At 42.4% G+C, this 16,500-nt stretch overlaps 2 protein-coding genes across 2 annotated transcripts in view; one reads left to right on the top strand and one right to left on the bottom strand.

Moving 5' to 3' along the window:
* LOC311111561 (formin-like protein 1) overlaps nucleotides 1-5,999 on the top strand; it is a gene marked incomplete at its 5' end in the record, with an annotated part of 44,935 nt that extends 38,936 nt beyond the window's left edge. Inside the window, 14 exons of the mRNA XM_084154313.1 lie at nucleotides 261-410; nucleotides 644-745; nucleotides 868-1,114; nucleotides 1,238-1,507; nucleotides 1,666-1,790; nucleotides 2,144-2,346; nucleotides 2,459-2,693; nucleotides 2,846-2,914; nucleotides 3,033-3,113; nucleotides 3,668-3,961; nucleotides 4,177-4,278; nucleotides 4,489-4,593; nucleotides 4,718-4,835; nucleotides 5,795-5,999. Coding sequence (XP_084010439.1) covers nucleotides 261-410; nucleotides 644-745; nucleotides 868-1,114; nucleotides 1,238-1,507; nucleotides 1,666-1,790; nucleotides 2,144-2,346; nucleotides 2,459-2,693; nucleotides 2,846-2,914; nucleotides 3,033-3,113; nucleotides 3,668-3,961; nucleotides 4,177-4,278; nucleotides 4,489-4,593; nucleotides 4,718-4,835; nucleotides 5,795-5,895 — 2,202 coding nt within the window. The 3' untranslated portion in view covers nucleotides 5,896-5,999. The remainder of the gene's footprint in view (nucleotides 1-260; nucleotides 411-643; nucleotides 746-867; nucleotides 1,115-1,237; nucleotides 1,508-1,665; nucleotides 1,791-2,143; nucleotides 2,347-2,458; nucleotides 2,694-2,845; nucleotides 2,915-3,032; nucleotides 3,114-3,667; nucleotides 3,962-4,176; nucleotides 4,279-4,488; nucleotides 4,594-4,717; nucleotides 4,836-5,794) is intronic.
* Nucleotides 6,000-15,746: 9,747 nt separating this feature from the next.
* LOC311134101 (SRC kinase signaling inhibitor 1-like) overlaps nucleotides 15,747-16,500 on the bottom strand; it is a gene marked incomplete at its 3' end in the record, with an annotated part of 60,839 nt that continues 60,085 nt past the window's right edge. Inside the window, exon 18 of the mRNA XM_084167688.1 lies at nucleotides 15,747-15,905. Coding sequence (XP_084023814.1) covers nucleotides 15,747-15,905 — 159 coding nt within the window. The remainder of the gene's footprint in view (nucleotides 15,906-16,500) is intronic.

A 16,500-nucleotide genomic window follows, 5' to 3' on the forward strand; every position in this document is an offset into this window, starting at 1 on the left:
AAAAATATACCCCCTTATTTGTGAATAATATAACTTATAAAATACCTTATGAGATTGCATTAGTACAACTGTCTTTCCTTATCATAACCAAAAACCCAAAGACACATCATTCTATTGTTTATGTTTTTGTTGTCATAGGAGACTAGATTTGAAGGTAAACAAATGATGCGTGTGTGTGCACATAATTACATAGAAAAATAGTAATGTATCTCTATATTTGTCTTTGTATATGTGTGTATGTGTTCCTCTGTCATGTGCAGAGGTTAAAGTTCACAGAGAGTGACAGGCTGCTGGTGCAGATTCAGGCCTACCTGGATAACGTGTTTGATGTGGGGGCTCTGCTGGAGGATGCAGAGACCAAGAACGCCCTGTTGGAACACATGGAGGAGCTGCAGGACCACAATGCACAGGTGACCATACGTCCATTGTGTACAAACAAGAATGTGTACAAGAACACACATCCGCTATGTCAACTTTATTTTGATGTGTTGCACCTGGGTGAACTTGTTCACGCTTTCTTGTGCACATTGTGTTTGAAGGTTTATAATAAGTAGATTGTATGTACTGTGTGTTTTTTTTTACGTGTCTGTACGACTGTATATAAATGTGTGTGTGTGTGTGTGTGCGTGTGTGTGTATTATAGATAAGCAGCAGATTGCAAGAGAGTGAGAGGGAGGCGTTGGAGACAGTGTCAGAGTTGGAGAAACATCTCATCCAGACCACCAAAGAGGTGGAGCTCCTAAAGGTAGGCCTATCATCTAATTACAGTCCATGACATACACAAAGAAGACTTGCGTTAGCTCCCAAGCTTATGCCTACGCTATAGCTCAGAGGGCTAACACATGGACATGTGTGTCTGTGTAACAGGAGAGTCTGCGTGAGTCCTGTGCCCAGGTGACCATTCTACAACAGAGGGAGATCGAGAGAGAGATAGAACGAGAGACGGAAAGAGAGAGGGATAGAGATCGTTCGGCCCATGCCTTGGCGGAGCTGGAGGAGAAAGTTCAGGGGCTTGTGGACCAGGGGCTGATTCAAATGGAGCGCTCGTCCTCGGGACACCTGGACCTCCATGTGGTCCCTTTCATCCTTCCTGTTTCCATCCATGCTGAAACAGGTGAGCTGCAAGCCACACACATGGTCTCAAAAACCATGTCAGAAATATTAATTTATTTTGGTTTATGGAATGAAATTCATCACCAAAAATGTTACCTTTTTTCATATTTCCCTGCTTCCACAGAACAAATCACGACTGTTGATGGTCCTGTGGCCCCTCCCACATCTGTAGTTCTGCCCCCACCCCCTGCTCCTCCATTACCTGGTGCAACAGAGGTCACGGCACAAGCTCCTCCTCCCCCTCCTCCTCCACCTCCTCCTCCTCCTCCTCCCCCTCCATGCTCGACGGCACCACCTCCTCTGCCCCCCCCTCTTCCAGGGGGTGGTATAGCCCCACCACCTCCAAGCGTTGGAATGCCCCCACCATTTGGGGGTATGCCTGACGGACACACTGGTAAGCTAACATGCGATAGGTCAAGATAGTTCTGTCAGTCGTGGTTCTAATGACAAAACGTTCACTTCATTGATCCCCACTAACAGGGACTGGCCCTCAGAAAGGTACTTACATAATGAAAAGTTCTGCCAAAAGTAATGTGTCCCTTTTCTGGACAGGTAACAGAAACAAGAAGTCCATTCAGACTAAGTACCGTATGCCTTCATTCAACTGGCAGGCCCTCAAACCCAACCAGGTGGCTGGAACCATCTTCAATGAGCTGGATGATGAGAACGTGTTGGGGGTGAGACCACAGTACCCTGCTAGCTATCTGCTCACAATCTGTATTCTTTTTCATCTCAATATGTCCTCATCTGTCTGTGGCTGCTGTTTCTGTTTCTGCTCATTCCAGTCTTTCAATCCCTCTTCCTCTCTGTCTCAGCCGCTCTCAAGTTTCTCTATCTTCTGTATTCCTGAAATCCTTTGTATTTCTCGCTCTCGCTCCCTCCGTCTGATCTGTCTCCCGCCATATGACAAAATAGCCTGCGGTATCAACGGCCAGTCTTCCTGCTGTTTAACTGTAAATCATTCTCACTGAGTTTGGCTATTACCAAAAGCTCATGCATTATTTATCCACCTCTCCCCTCCATGTCCTAGGAGTTGAACATGGATGCCTTTGAGGAGCAGTTTAAGACCAAGGCCCAGACAGCCCCGGCTGACGTGGGGACTCTGAGAGCGAAGGTGGCCCAGAAGGCCCCCAGCAAAGTGTCCCTACTGGAGCCCAACAGAGCCAAGAACCTGGCCATCACCCTGCGCAAGGGAGGCATGGCGACCTCAGACATCTGCACAGCTATAGAGACGTATGTGTCTGTTATCAACTTGTTATAAGAAAAATACTACATGTCATTTGTGCGTAAGACTAGATATTGTAAGACTACATCTAGTTGAATGCACTGACTGTGCCCCCTACAGGTATAACCAGGAAGTTCTGAGCCTGGACTTCCTGGAGCTGCTGGAGCGTTTCATCCCCTCAGAGTACGAAGCCAAGCTCATCCAGAACTACGAGCGAGATGGGAGGCCCCTGGACGAGCTCCCCGAGGAGGACCGCTTCATGGTGTGCTTTGGCAAGATCCCACGGCTGACCCAGCGCATCAGAACACTAACCTTCATGGGCAACTTCCCCGAAAGCATCCAGCTCATCCAGCCGGTCAGTAGAAAATATTTTATAATTTCAATGTTATTTCAAAATGGTTTCAATGTTATTTCAACGTTTTTTTCATGTATAGTAGTTGGGTGCGAAAAGCTTCACCATAATACCATAATTCACCATAATACTGTATGTTCCCATCTCTCCAACAGCAACTCAACGCAATCATCGCTGCCTCAATGTCAATCAAGTCCTCTAGCAAGCTGAAGAAGATCCTTGAGGTACTGTAGGAGACAGCTCTTTTGATATACTGCATGGATGGTTTGTGTTAAATTGGTTAGATGTGTATGATTACACAGCATTGGTGTGTAACTTTGGAATGCCTCTTCTGTCCCTAAGATCATCCTAGCCTTTGGAAACTACATGAACAGCAGCAATAGAGGAGCGGCCTATGGGTTCCGCCTGCAGAGTCTCGACTTGGTGAGAAAGACTTCAAGCAGACATACAGTATTTATCAACCAAATCTTAGAGGCTCATTTTGTGTTATTTTTCCGACGACGAGGCACATTGCTTTTGTACTCCAACCCTAGTCCAGAAAATTCACTTGGGTTAGCAGAATGTCGTTTTAGCACAGCATCTAATTGATTATCTACAGTAATTATTCAAATGGAACTCCACATCAGTGAGAGATCCAGAGATAACCGATTCTGACAGGCCTTCTCTGAATCGGCCACAGTGACTGAATGACTAGAACACTAAGGTGGAGCATGTCTCTCAACTCGAATTATTGCTGAAGATAATTAATTACAGGCCCAGTTACCCAAATCATCAATTAACTTCTAAATTGATTCCATTGGAGACGAGTAACAACTGTATCATCCGGATTGGACACCCTTTGTTCTTGATCACAGTGTATTTTCCTCTGACTACCACTGTCATAAAGCAAATACAGGTGTGGGATCAGGCTAACCTTTTCACATTGTATCATTTTCTCCATTGGTTTCCTCTAAAAATATGGCTCTGGTTCAATCTAGCTCTTAGACACTAAGTCCACAGACCGGAGACAGACTCTGCTGCACTTCATAGTGAGCATCATCCAGGAGAAATACCCTGAGCTCCAAGCCTTCCACAGCGAGCTGCACTTCATGGACAAAGCTGCTGTGGTGTCCCTGGATAGCATTCTGCAGGACGTGCGTGCCCTGGAGAGGGCCATGGAGGTGACCCGGAAGGAGTTTGCCATACAGGAAGACAACCCTGTGCTGCAGGAGTTCCTCACCAGCAACAATGACCTGCTGGACTCTGTAGTAGAAGATGGCAAGACTGCCAAGGTCAATTCTCCCTACTAAATATATATTGTACAATGAAAAATGGCTAAATGTACAGCCTACTAAATGGGGCTAACCTAGTAATGTATTTATGACACTAGAATAAATGATTTTAGGAGAGCGTGATAATATTTATATAAGTACTATATGAGTACTACTGCTACTGAAAGCAATGAGGTACAGTATAATGAAGGTCTGATTATTTTTTCTCATGTTAGGATGTGTATGAATCAGTAGTGGAGTACTTTGGAGAGTACCCTAAAACCACACCTCCCTCCATGTTCTTCCCCATCTTCGTGAGGTTCATCAAGGCCTATAAGGTTAGTCACCACATTGACTAATTACATTTATTGATTGATTAAATGTATTCAATCATTCATTCCTGTCATATAGCCGACTTTAAAAGCGTAAGTACGTTAATGTATCGACATAGTAGACGGTGCTGGGCTCTTTGCTACACATCAAATAGTAACTGTTGTACTAATGTGACAGTGTACCATACATACATGTCATTTTATTCGTCCCGGCAGCAAGCAGAGCAGGAGAATGAGCAGAGGAAAAAGCAGGATGTGTTGTCCAGCGAAGGGAGGACAGGGCCACCGCCGACATCAGCTAAGCCTGAAATACCACAGAAGGTAGTCGTTGACACATTATCAACCATGCAGGAGCAATAAGAGAGTTGACCTACTCCGTTTACACTCAAAACATGTATAATTTTGATTTTGACCCCAACTCCTTTTGGCTGCCTTTTGACCCCAGCAGGTACCTATGATGCCCAAGCTGCCCCAGATGGACCTGATAGCGGAGCTGAAGAGGCGGCAGGTGACCCCCCTGGTCCGGGAGGGCAAGGATGGAGCCATCGAGGACATCATCACAGGTGGGCCTTGTAGGGTCAGGGGTTGGGGGTAATAGATCAAGGTCTCCAGTACAATTTATGTCTGCTGTGTATGTCTAATATAATGAATATGTAATTCTGAAATTAAACTAAAGCGGTAGCTGTGATATACTCTTGTAGAAATGTACAGTATTATAATGCATGTTTTTCAACTAAAACAATGTAGGCCATTTTTCGCCATGCTCCATTTTCACAAATACATTATAACTAACTATCATCATGCAATGTCCACTACCGGCTGCATCATCCTGTTGTTTCTGTCACGTCTACTCATACCCTTTCATCTTCTCCATTCACTCCCTTTTTCACTCCTTTTTTCATGTCATTCCCACTCATTCCCCTGGGCATATATCTCTCCTCACCCTTGGTTATATCCCTCCTCACCCTTGGTTATATCTCGCCTCACCCTTGGTTATATCTCTCCTTCACCCTTGGTTATATCTCACCCTTGGTTATATCTCTCCTCACCCTTGGTTATATCTCTCCTCACCCTTGGTTATATCTCTCCTCACCTTTGGTTATATATCTCCTTCACCCTTGGTTATATCTCTCCTTCACCCTCTCCTCTCTTTCTTTCCTTATCTCTCTCTCTCTCTCTGGGGTTTTCAGCTCTAAAGGCTGTGCCCTTCACGGCTCGCTCTGGCAAGCGCTCCTCTCGCCTCTTCTGCGACTCCGGCTTCAGTGATGAGAGCCCCACATAATCCCCTCAGAAGTGTTTAGGTCTGTCTTTCGCTCTCTCTGGAGGTGTCTATGTCTCCTGTGCAGCACTGTGTTTCTCTGTCTGTGGATATATCTGTTTCTCTCTGTCTCTTGGTGCAGTTGTCTGTCTGTCTGTCTGTCTGTGGTTGTGTGGAGGTGTCAGTACCAAAGCATGTTTAGACCAGACCTGTTCCAAGTTGTGGTCTCACGGTGTTGTTGCTATCCATCATCTCCCATACTAGACCTGAGGAACCAGCCGTACAGACGGACAGACGGGTCCCGAGTCAGCGCCAAGTGGAAGCCCGGGCAAAAGCTCCTAGTCTCTTCCGATATTTCCCTGTGAAACACTACACACGCACGCACACACACACACGCTCCATTCAAATAATCACTCTCATTTAATGGATATAGAGTGCACACAAACTTGAAATATCTCCCCTAGACTTAACTCAGCATGGCAGGTGATTGGTTCTAGCTGTTGGTCAGCCCACAGCAAACCTCACGGTTGACTGCCTGCTCTCTAAGTAGAGCTTTAGGTATATTAGACTGTGAGGTGCTGTTTCCTAATATTTCTCTGATCCCCAACAAACACCTACAGTAAATACACTCTATTTCACTGTAAACACTTCCTATTTCTACATACTGCTAAAGGATTAAGGGCTTGGCCGTGGATGGACTTTACAGTTCAACGGCATGATTTAAATGAGAATCACCATCATTCTCTACAATCTTCTTTAGAGCTTTTGGACACGTATATGGCAGGTTGAACACTGGGACTGTGTACATAACAATCAGTGAAAGCTAGACAAGACCCAACATTTGTATGTCATATTAATAGCTTATTCTATTTGGGGTACTCAGACGGCTGCAAACTGTCAATCCCAATAACTGCCGTATCTGGTGTAAAAGCATGATGACCTGTCTGTCTGTCTATCTGCCCTAGGACTAGTAGGAATACAGCTCAGGACGGAGCTTAGAACAAGATTTGTACTGTATTAAAATTATTTTTAATATAAAGGTGTATGGATAACCCTTTCTTTGTTTCACTATTTTGGGTGTGAACTAATAAATATTTTATACTGTGATTGTCTGATACTTTATTTATAACATCAGAAGTCATGAGACATGAAATTGGTTTAGAGTTCTTTTCAGACACGGAATTAATTTAAATCGAATCCTTTCGTGTACAAGAGGATCACTTTTATTCTCACAAAAACACAACAGGAAGGTACAAAAGCAGCGGTCTGTTAAGTACCATAGTTGATTTTCTCACAAAAAGCAGCAACAGTTCTTTCAATACGTAGAATTGGCATAGCATTTGCACTGTTAGTTGGTCTTTAACATTCATACTATGTTACTGTACCATTATTCCTCAGTACTCATAAACAACACAAATCTCACACAGCAAGCATCACTCTCAGAATAACAATAGTTGCTCTTCAATATTTTTAATCTATTTTCTTTTTACATTAACGTTGACAGTAAAATGGGTCTTGACCGACCTTGTTGCACATGATACAAAATCTATTGTCCTGTACCATGTTTGATCTAACATACACTGAGAGTTATACAGTAGAGTTATTCACAGAAGTAACAGAAACCTTCGTCGTCCCAGCGTGCAAATTCCGGGAATGTACAGTATGTGCATGCTGTTTGGATTACGTTCCTCTCAACAACAAAAAAAGAAATTCACATAAGAATCCATATAAGTAATATATTTTCGGTCTATGTACATGATTTATAACACCCACAGACGACCTCCAACAACCATACATTCATCATGAAACCATATTGGACATAGTATATTTTTTGTACTATTAATTACAATAGAAGAAGAGAGTTGTGGGTAGTCATCAGTGAGTACTTGTAAAGAGGGATGAGGAAATGTGCTCTCCCTCCATCCGTGCCAGTTGAGTGGAATGCTACTTTAAGTAGTTGACAACCCTTCCTCATTTATTTATATTGGGAGAGTCTGTTGTTTCACAAACAAGACTCCCAAAAGTTCCAGATTTTTCACTACATGTGTTCTTTGTATCCTGCCATGAACCAAACTAATCTATGACAAGAAATTATAGTAACAATGTGTTCAATGGTCTAGGTAGGTAGTTACCAAAACAATGACAAGAAAAAACTAAACACACATTCATAAACTAATTTACAGAATACATGTATCTAAAATGTGGTTATGAATCCTCTTTTCAAGTATAAAAATACAAAAATTCCTGATCATATAAAACATAGATGAAGATTTGATTTTGTACATGATATAATCTCTGCAAACAATAACTATCAGGTAGTATACTATTTTCTCACAATATACTGTATCTCTGATAGGATTTAGATTATTCTGAGGTTAATTACATGGACTTCCTTTTCATTAGCTCTCATTTCATGTTTAAGATAAATAATACATTCTATTAATGTCTATGATTTAACGTTGTATCATGTCCAGTAATGTATATTTTTTGTGCTAGTGGTATATATTAATGTACAGAGAGTTTCCGTGGCATAATGTTGACACTTTCCTCCAGCAATATGTCAGAGAGCACATAACCCTTCTGTGGGATTATCTGACTTGCATTTTCTGGTATATATATTATAATTTTTTGTCACGCATAAAATCTCTGGATGGAAGTTTTCATAAAGCAGTGGCAATGATGATAAAGCTGGCTAGTGTATAAAACTGTGCTAATGCGTCCAGAACCTTTCACATTATGGATAGAGTACTAGTGTTTACTGTGAGATTCCAGGATCAATATGTATTCAATTTGCAACATTTGGTGTCAGAAGTGAGGTCCTGTGCTGAATCTTGTTGTTTTTGGGACCCATCTCGTCCAAAAAGTTGACTCAAGTTTGCCAAAAAGCACCTGGATGATCATCAAGACTCTTGGAAGAACGTTCTATGGACAGATGATTCAAAAGTATAACTTTTTGGACGACATGGTTCCAGTAATGCCTGGTGAAAACCAAACTCTGCATTCCACAGTAAGAACATCATACCAAAGGTCAAGCATGGTGGTGGTGGTGTGATGGTTTGGGGATGCTTTGCTGCCTCAGGACCTGGACGACTTGCCTTAATAGAAGGAACCATGAATTCTGCTCTGTATCGGAGAATTCTACAGGAGAATGTCAGACCATCTGTCTGTGAGCTGAAACTGAAGCGCAGCTGGGTCATGCAGCAAGACAATGATCCAAAACACACAATCAAGTCTACATGAAAATTGCTAAAAAGCAACAAATTGGAAGTTTTGGAATGGCCTAGTCAAAGTCCAGACCTAATCCCAATTGAGATGTTGTGGCAGGACTTGAAACAAGCAGTTCATGCTTGAAAACCCACACGTCACTGAGTTAAAGCAGTTCTGCATGGAAGAGTGGGCCAAAATTCCTCCACAGCGACGTGAGAGACTGATCAACAACTACAGGAAGCATTTGGTTGGAGTCATTGCAGCTAAAGGTGGCACAACCAGTTATTGAATTTAAAGGGGCAATTACTTTTTCACACAGGGGAATTGGGTGTTGCATAACTTTGTTTATGAAATAAATATGTAATTGTTGTGTTATTTGTTCACTTATGTTCCCTTTATCTAATATTAGGTTTTGGTTGAAGATCTGATAACATTCAGTATCACAAATATGCAAAAGTAGAGAAAATTTGAAAGGGGGCAAATACTTTTTCATAGCACTGTATACTGACTGTGCTAGCAGAGGATTAAAGCAGTTCCCCTTGGACCTGGAAAAATACAGAATTTCCCTCACATGATCTCCATCTCAGCTCCAAACCTAGCCTAATGCAATAGGGAGGCTGTGAAAAGGCAGTCTGCAGGTTATTCCTTTGTATTCTAACAGTGTTTAAGATCACATTTGGTTTCCCAGTTCTTTGCACTCATCTGGTGACCCCTTCCAGATACAGACAGACGAGTCAAGCGCTACTGTCTTAGTCATTGACTATCTTCTAGCTTCCATATGCATCCATTTGGCCACATGTGGTACTATGCTACAGCCAGTGCTGCAGCCCTCTGTATTTCCCCTGATTGGCCACAGGGGACGCTGTGTTCAGCGTGTCAGTCGTCAGGCTCGTGTGGAGATCAGAGCCTTGTGGCTGTCGCTAAGCTTAGCGTAGGCAGAGCTGGGGAAGTGACGCTGTGATTAGTACGGCACTGCTGTCAGGGCTTGAGGATGGGCAATCTGTCCTGATTTAGCTTCCCACATTGGAGAGGAGGAAGAGGAGTTGGGAGGGGAGAGGAAAGGATGGGGTGAAATGAGAAGAGGAAATGAGAGATAAGAAGAACAGAGGAAGACGTAGAGGAGAATAGGAATATGGACTAGGTAATGGGGGAGCTGTAATGGAGGACTAGGTAATAGAGTGCATGCTGTACCTATTACATTTTTAGAAGAGGATAATGTTATATGATCTTTATAAGTGAAGGCTGAACTCTGCTTTCACCCTTGTTAATCTTAGGCATACTTTCTTGCTCTGCGATTGGTCGATTACGTTTTTGTTTGTACTTTTGCCCTCGGTTGCTGGCTAGTTTGGACACATATAGGGGGGCTAAAATCAAAAGCTGTGATTGGCCATTAGCATCAACCAAACAATGCTCTCCCCAAAACATTTTTTTTTCTCAATACATTCGTGCTGTCTGAAACAGTTAAGATGCTTTCTTTATCCAGACAGTGGGCTGCCTGCCAGACTAAATGGACTGATCTGAATTTCACCTACAGGGGCTTCGCCATAGAGCCATGGAGACCCAAACAAACAAACCCTAGGAGAGGAATAATGGCGCTGAGCCTGTCTCATTGACTCATTAAGCTCGATTTGATGCCAATGCTAATGAATTACCATGGCCTTTAGAGAACAAGAGATTTCCCCCTCCGATTAGATGTCTATGGGCCCCCACACCACTGCCACATTTGTTTACACGTCCAACCATTCAACGGGGCAAAAGGGTTAGGGGAACAAACAAGACAAACGCCCAAGATTAACGACGCAGACCTCCTATTAAGCCGAGACCATGGACAAAGGGAGGTAGGAGAAGAGAGCAGAGGAGAGTAGAGGGGAGACGTGCCTTGAAGGATGCCAAGAGAGCTGGTTGCGCTGATGTAGATTTAGATCAATGTCAGCCCTGTCTGGCTATGTTTTCCTCATGTGTCCTTGAGAGGCCCACTGCTCACAGTGAGATAGTCTGCGTGGGATGAAGAGCAGTGGAAGACTACACCAGCTTTGGTCTACAAGGGGCATGGAATTCATAGATACAGTATGTACATTCAGGTGGGGAAAGGGAGGGGCAATTGGTAATTGTGGAAGGAGAGATGGGGACAAAAAGTGGTACAGCAATTTTGGCAATCTTTGTAGTCTGAAAAAGGAATCGGAATGTATAGTTGACATCAGCTTGAGTCAAATCGAAAGGGACATGATCTTGTGAGGGACACCGGGACATCTGTGGCTCTTGGAGCCTGTATCATGAATATCCTGTACAAGGACATGAAGAGACAGGTGCGCCATCGCTCGCAAGAGATTAAGGGAACCTCCCACAAGAGCCTCCATTCCCCAGATAATTCATATTTATCTGCATTAATGCCAAAATCATCCATTCAGGGACACACAAAAAGTCCACCTGTTCAATAGAGATAAAGAGGATAGCGCCTGGTCATTTCCTGTTGACAGTCTTTCTGGACAGCTATTGGAACAGTGAATGTAGCTAGCGCTGTGTAGCGTGCATGTCCACACAATGTCCTCAGGTATCAAATAGTATAATGCCAACTAAGCCTTTTTGATCAGATAACCCCTAGGCATTCATATGTTGTGCACACACAGACTTCACTTCTTGTTGATCTTAACATTGGTGATTTTTCAACTTGTGCACATTATCCCATCAGGAAAAAACAAGTTTACGTTGTGATACGGTCTTGGTTAAATCCTATTGGTTCAAAATGACCTCGTTGTTTCATGTCTGAAGCAGTCATGTATTGTTGAAATAATTAACCTAACATGATGCATTACAGTACACAAAATAGCCTACCCATGTGGTTTTATTTTACCCACACTGTACATACAGGTCACATACAGTAGATTAATGTTTGTCCAATATATTCAGCTGACTCCAACATATATTCATTCATATTATTTGCATATGTTAAACATACAGTTTAAATTGAACAGGTCTTTTGTTTGTTTGAGCACAGACAGTTTACTATATTTTACTGACCCAGTTGCCTATTTATTTATTTTTTACTGTATGCTACAAACCCCATACATTGAACTAAATGTCAGGTCAGACATTTAATATACAGTGCCTTGCATCCCCCTTGGCGTTTTTTCTATTTTATTGCATTACAACCGGTAATTTAAATTTATTTTTTGGGTGAAAATAGACCAAATTGGTGAAGTGAAATGAAAAAAATTACTTGTTTCAAAAGATTCTAAAGAATAAATAATGGAAAAGTGGTGCGTGCATTTGTATTCACCACCTTTGCTATGAAGCCCCTAAATAAGATCTGGTGCAACCAATTACCTTCAGAAGTCACATAATTAGTTAATTAAAGTCCACCTGTGTGCAATCTAAGTGTCACATGATCTGTCACATGATCTCAGTATATATACACCTGTTCTGAAAGGCCCCAGAGTCTGCAATACCACTAAGCAAGGGGCACCACCAAGCAAGCGGCACCATGAAGACCAAGGAGCTCTCCAAACAGGTCAGGGACAAAGTTGTGGGGAAGTACAGATCAGGGTTGGGTTATTTATTTTTAAGAATTTTTTTCATTTCACTTCACCTATTTGGACTATTTTGTGTATGTCCATTACATGAAATCCAAATAAAATCAATTTAAATTACAGGTTGTAATGCACCAAAATAGGAAAAACGCCAAGGGGGATGAATACTTTTGCTAGGCACTGTATAAAAGTGATAACGCCCTCAGGCCTAACAACACCCATGGCAATATATCCTCCAAACACTGGCTTGTCAGGCGTTATGACTTAAGTATAACATTACTGTTACACCAAAAACACCACCTCATTTCTTATGCGATTTTAGGATGGTTAGCTGAATAGTAAAACAAATGTTGTCATGTGGCCAAAACACAACAGCGTGTGAATGTAGGCTACTAGGCAGAATGTGCTTTGACTGAATGATTGAAGCACAATACAGGAAGGCTATATATTTTGTTAACCCCATCTGCTTTAATTTGCACACGAAACAGAATTCAAGAAGATCTAAAAGCATATTCCCATGAAACTAATTGAGATCAAATGATTGGCATGCAGACACAGTTTGGACATTTCACTAGTAAAACGTGAAGAATTATCTTTCATGATTGACAGTGATGATGACATGGCCTATTTTGAAATCCGGTATGCCTAAATTAAGTATGCCTAACTTAGTGTTTGAGGGTATGAAAAAAATAAATAAATGATTGTGTCAATATTTGTAATTTTTTTTATTAACGTAGGCTACACTGTCCCGCGAATGTCCCACAAAATAGTATTGTTGTCCCGCATTTGGGTATTTTAAATGTGGTCACCCTAGTTGACATGTTAGCTGTGTGCTAACTGCTGTATTCACTAATGGGTCTTGTTGTGAAGATCACTGACCTCTCTGGGAGGCCGTATTCTGTACTTGTATGACAACCAAGTGGTTTCTGACTTCTTTCGCCTTCACCCCAAAGAGTGAGGTGTGGTTTGTGCTCTGGTGAAAACATTGTGCCTCACCAAAATGGATGCGGTTACAGCTTTGGTGGTGGATGAGATTAATTTGCCCCACATAAGGTAAAATCCTTCAAGATCTGATCAAAGATGCATGTACAGGTGCATCAATCCAGCCATCCTAAGCAAGTTGAACCAAGGCTAAATTTGGGGGGCGTTTTTTCAGTCCGAAAGGCAGCCTTTTAAACTCCAATAACCAGTGAATAGAACCCCTAAGGCCTAAAGAGCACCAAATGAAGGGCCCTGTTTCTTAGAGTTAATGAAGTGGCCTCTATCTTGGAGTTAGCTAATGGAGTGTGGATTATCACCGTTAGGGTAATGAGAGGATTGGGGTGACTGGCTCAGGACAGGTGCTAGCTGGGACGGAGTGGTTGGCTGTGTTATCTCTACCTGACTTTCAGAGCTGCCAGAAGGTCCTTTGAGAGGGACAGTGTAGGCTGAGGTGGGACAGGGTTGCTCAGCTTAGCCTACTGGGTTGGAGTGCCTGCTGAACCAGATAAGACTGGGGCTTCAGAAAGGAGGGCTTCAGTCTTATTTGCTCCAGAGAAACATTGGCAGTGTGCTCTACTTTGCCTTTCATTATTTCTGTCAGTCTGTCCTTCTCTTTCCTTATGTCTTTCTCACTTTCATTCTCACTTTCTTTCTTTCTTTCTTTTTCTTATCCTACCTTTTCCACACTCTCATCTCCACTGAGAAACAAGGGCAAATATTCTGAGTATAAATACTTTTTCATCTCCTGACCATCTCACTTTTGGACTGTGGTTTTAAATGACTCAGCTGGAGACAGAATGATTCAGTGATTTGAGGAAAGGAAGCAGCGCTATAGAACAGTGGTACTGTAGGATCATAATGTGCTTGGAGAAAAGTCAGCGGTTCTACGTCAGTGTTAGTTTCATCAGCAATAACAATGACAAAAAATATTAGTCAACAACCTATTTTTCCTGACGAAAAACCAATGACGATAACGAGACGAGCTGCCCTGTAAAAAACGATTACTGTCACAAATGACTTTTCATTTTAGTTTAAGGAAATGTAACGAGACGAGAATTCCACGTGGGACTAATGGACTTTCAATTTGACATGAAACTCCTTTTTCTCTCCCTTTGCTCTGTTTTGTCCAATCAATAAGCATGCATGTCTTTGCAGAATTTAATGCAATCCTCTCATTGGTCTTTCAGTTGCGCTGGCTGATTGAGCTGATCTGCCCGGCTCTCCCACACACACAGCAATCAGGCGGTCACTTCAGTCACTCGTCTTTCTTTTGAACTGATGCATAGCCAGAACACTTCAATTGTACCAATAATGTTTTACTCTCTCTTACTTTCATATAGGATATTTAAGCAATAAGGCCTGAGGAGGTGTGGTATATGGTATATGCTATTATAAACTGGTTACCAACGTAATTAGAGCAGTAGAAATACATGTTTTGTCATACCTGTGGTATACGGTCTGATGGCTGTCAGCCAATCAGCATTCAGGGATCGAACCACCCAGTGTATAATTTTGCTTTGATCACATCAGAAGCTCTATTACCACGTGGTCTGTTATTAATCTGTGTTGCCGCTCTCACGATCGGCAAATGCCGTTGCTTTTTCCCGATTGGAACTACTAATGCTATTTGCTGAATATTAGGAGTACAGTAATAATTCTGGCATTGTTGGAAAGTTCCGATTCCTGTTTTAAGGGAATCACTGTTATTTACCCACATCACAAGGTTATGACGGGGAGAAAATCAGAGTTGTAGGTCTAAATTGTTTAACCTGAAGCCAAGGCTTTGTAGCCTATATGGTAAACCATGGCTGGAATTGGTTACAATCCACCACAATAGCAATGTGACAGCTATATGAGGGGATATTAGGCCTAGTTGGACAAGGCTATCTTAATGTGGACATGATTGTTGGAGGTAAATATGAATGATTTAATGGAAATTCACAGACTAAAATGTGACTAAAATGTTTTAGTCGACTGATAATAACTAAAACTACAAAGGATGAAATGACTAAAATGAATGGGACTAAGACTAAAAGGTATTTTAGTCAAAAGACTAAGAATAAAACTACATCTAAAATGGCTGACAAAATTAACACTGTTCGACATTGAGATGTAAAACTATTCCGTGGCATTATCAAGGAGTACAGTTTTAGGTGTCACTCAGCTAATTTAGGGCACAATATCCTCACCACTTTAGCCTCCTCAGAAACATCAATGCCTACCATTGGGAAAGAGCACGCTCTGTACACAATCCATTTTGGATCCAACCACTTGGCACAGCTCAAATTCAAAGCATGTAACACCCAACACTGGTGATTTCGGATGAGCCCACCCCTTTTTTTGTCACCTGACATTGTCCACTGATAACATATTGTATCCCAGTATAGTCTTGAAATTGCCCAGTAGTTTCCCCAGACAGCTGTGAGAGGGGGCAGTTGTCAATGACACAGGAGGCCACCAGAGCTGTTCTGAGGAGGAAAACTCCTCTGAGGAGGGGCCTTCTAGAAGTGGAATACCTGCTGCTGGCCCTGGATCTTGGGGAAGTCCTCTTTCTGCTTCCTGGTCTTGGGCCTCTCCAGGCTGCCCTGCTGGAGGTGCTTCAGTCTGGCCGCTACAGTCGACTGGGGTCCCTTGGATGCCCCTGGTGAGTTGCTGGCATTCTATGGTAGGACAAAAGCATTAAGTCTTATTTGCGCTATGGTCAAATCTGAGATGACACCCAATTCCCAATATAGTGCAGTTCTTTTGATTAGAGCCTTAAGTAGTGCACAATATAGGAAATAGGATGGCCATTTTGGGTGCAGACATAGTCATATAGAACTATCCCTACGTGCTGATCAGTTTTGCCTCAGTTTCATGTTAGGGTTTGGGTTTTGTAAGCTGCTCCAAATCCACCAGATCAGGTAGTACAGAGTTGTTAACCTGAAACCGGCTGTGAGCTGTTTTGACAGCTTCCCTAGTGAGCTGAGACTTGTATCAAACAAGACCTTGACAGAGCTAAATGTATCACTTGAGCAGTAAGAGAGTTCTGACATTTTTCTTAGTCTGTCAGCGAACCTTGAATGTTGGATCTTAATTTGACCCGTTTTGTCGCAGGAGGAAAATAATACTGCAGCAGGAGGATTTTAATATCTGAAGAAATATTTAGAAAGCTGCCAGCGGGCAGCTGGAAGCGGTGTTTGCGTAAAATGCAGTACCGTATATACATTGTACCTAAGACTGCAGGTCCACTGGGTGCCAGTTCAAGTAGCCTAT

Source organism: Coregonus lavaretus (genome assembly GCF_964263955.1).
Source record: "Coregonus lavaretus genome assembly, chromosome: 1".
Lineage (NCBI taxonomy): Eukaryota > Metazoa > Chordata > Actinopteri > Salmoniformes > Salmonidae > Coregonus > Coregonus lavaretus.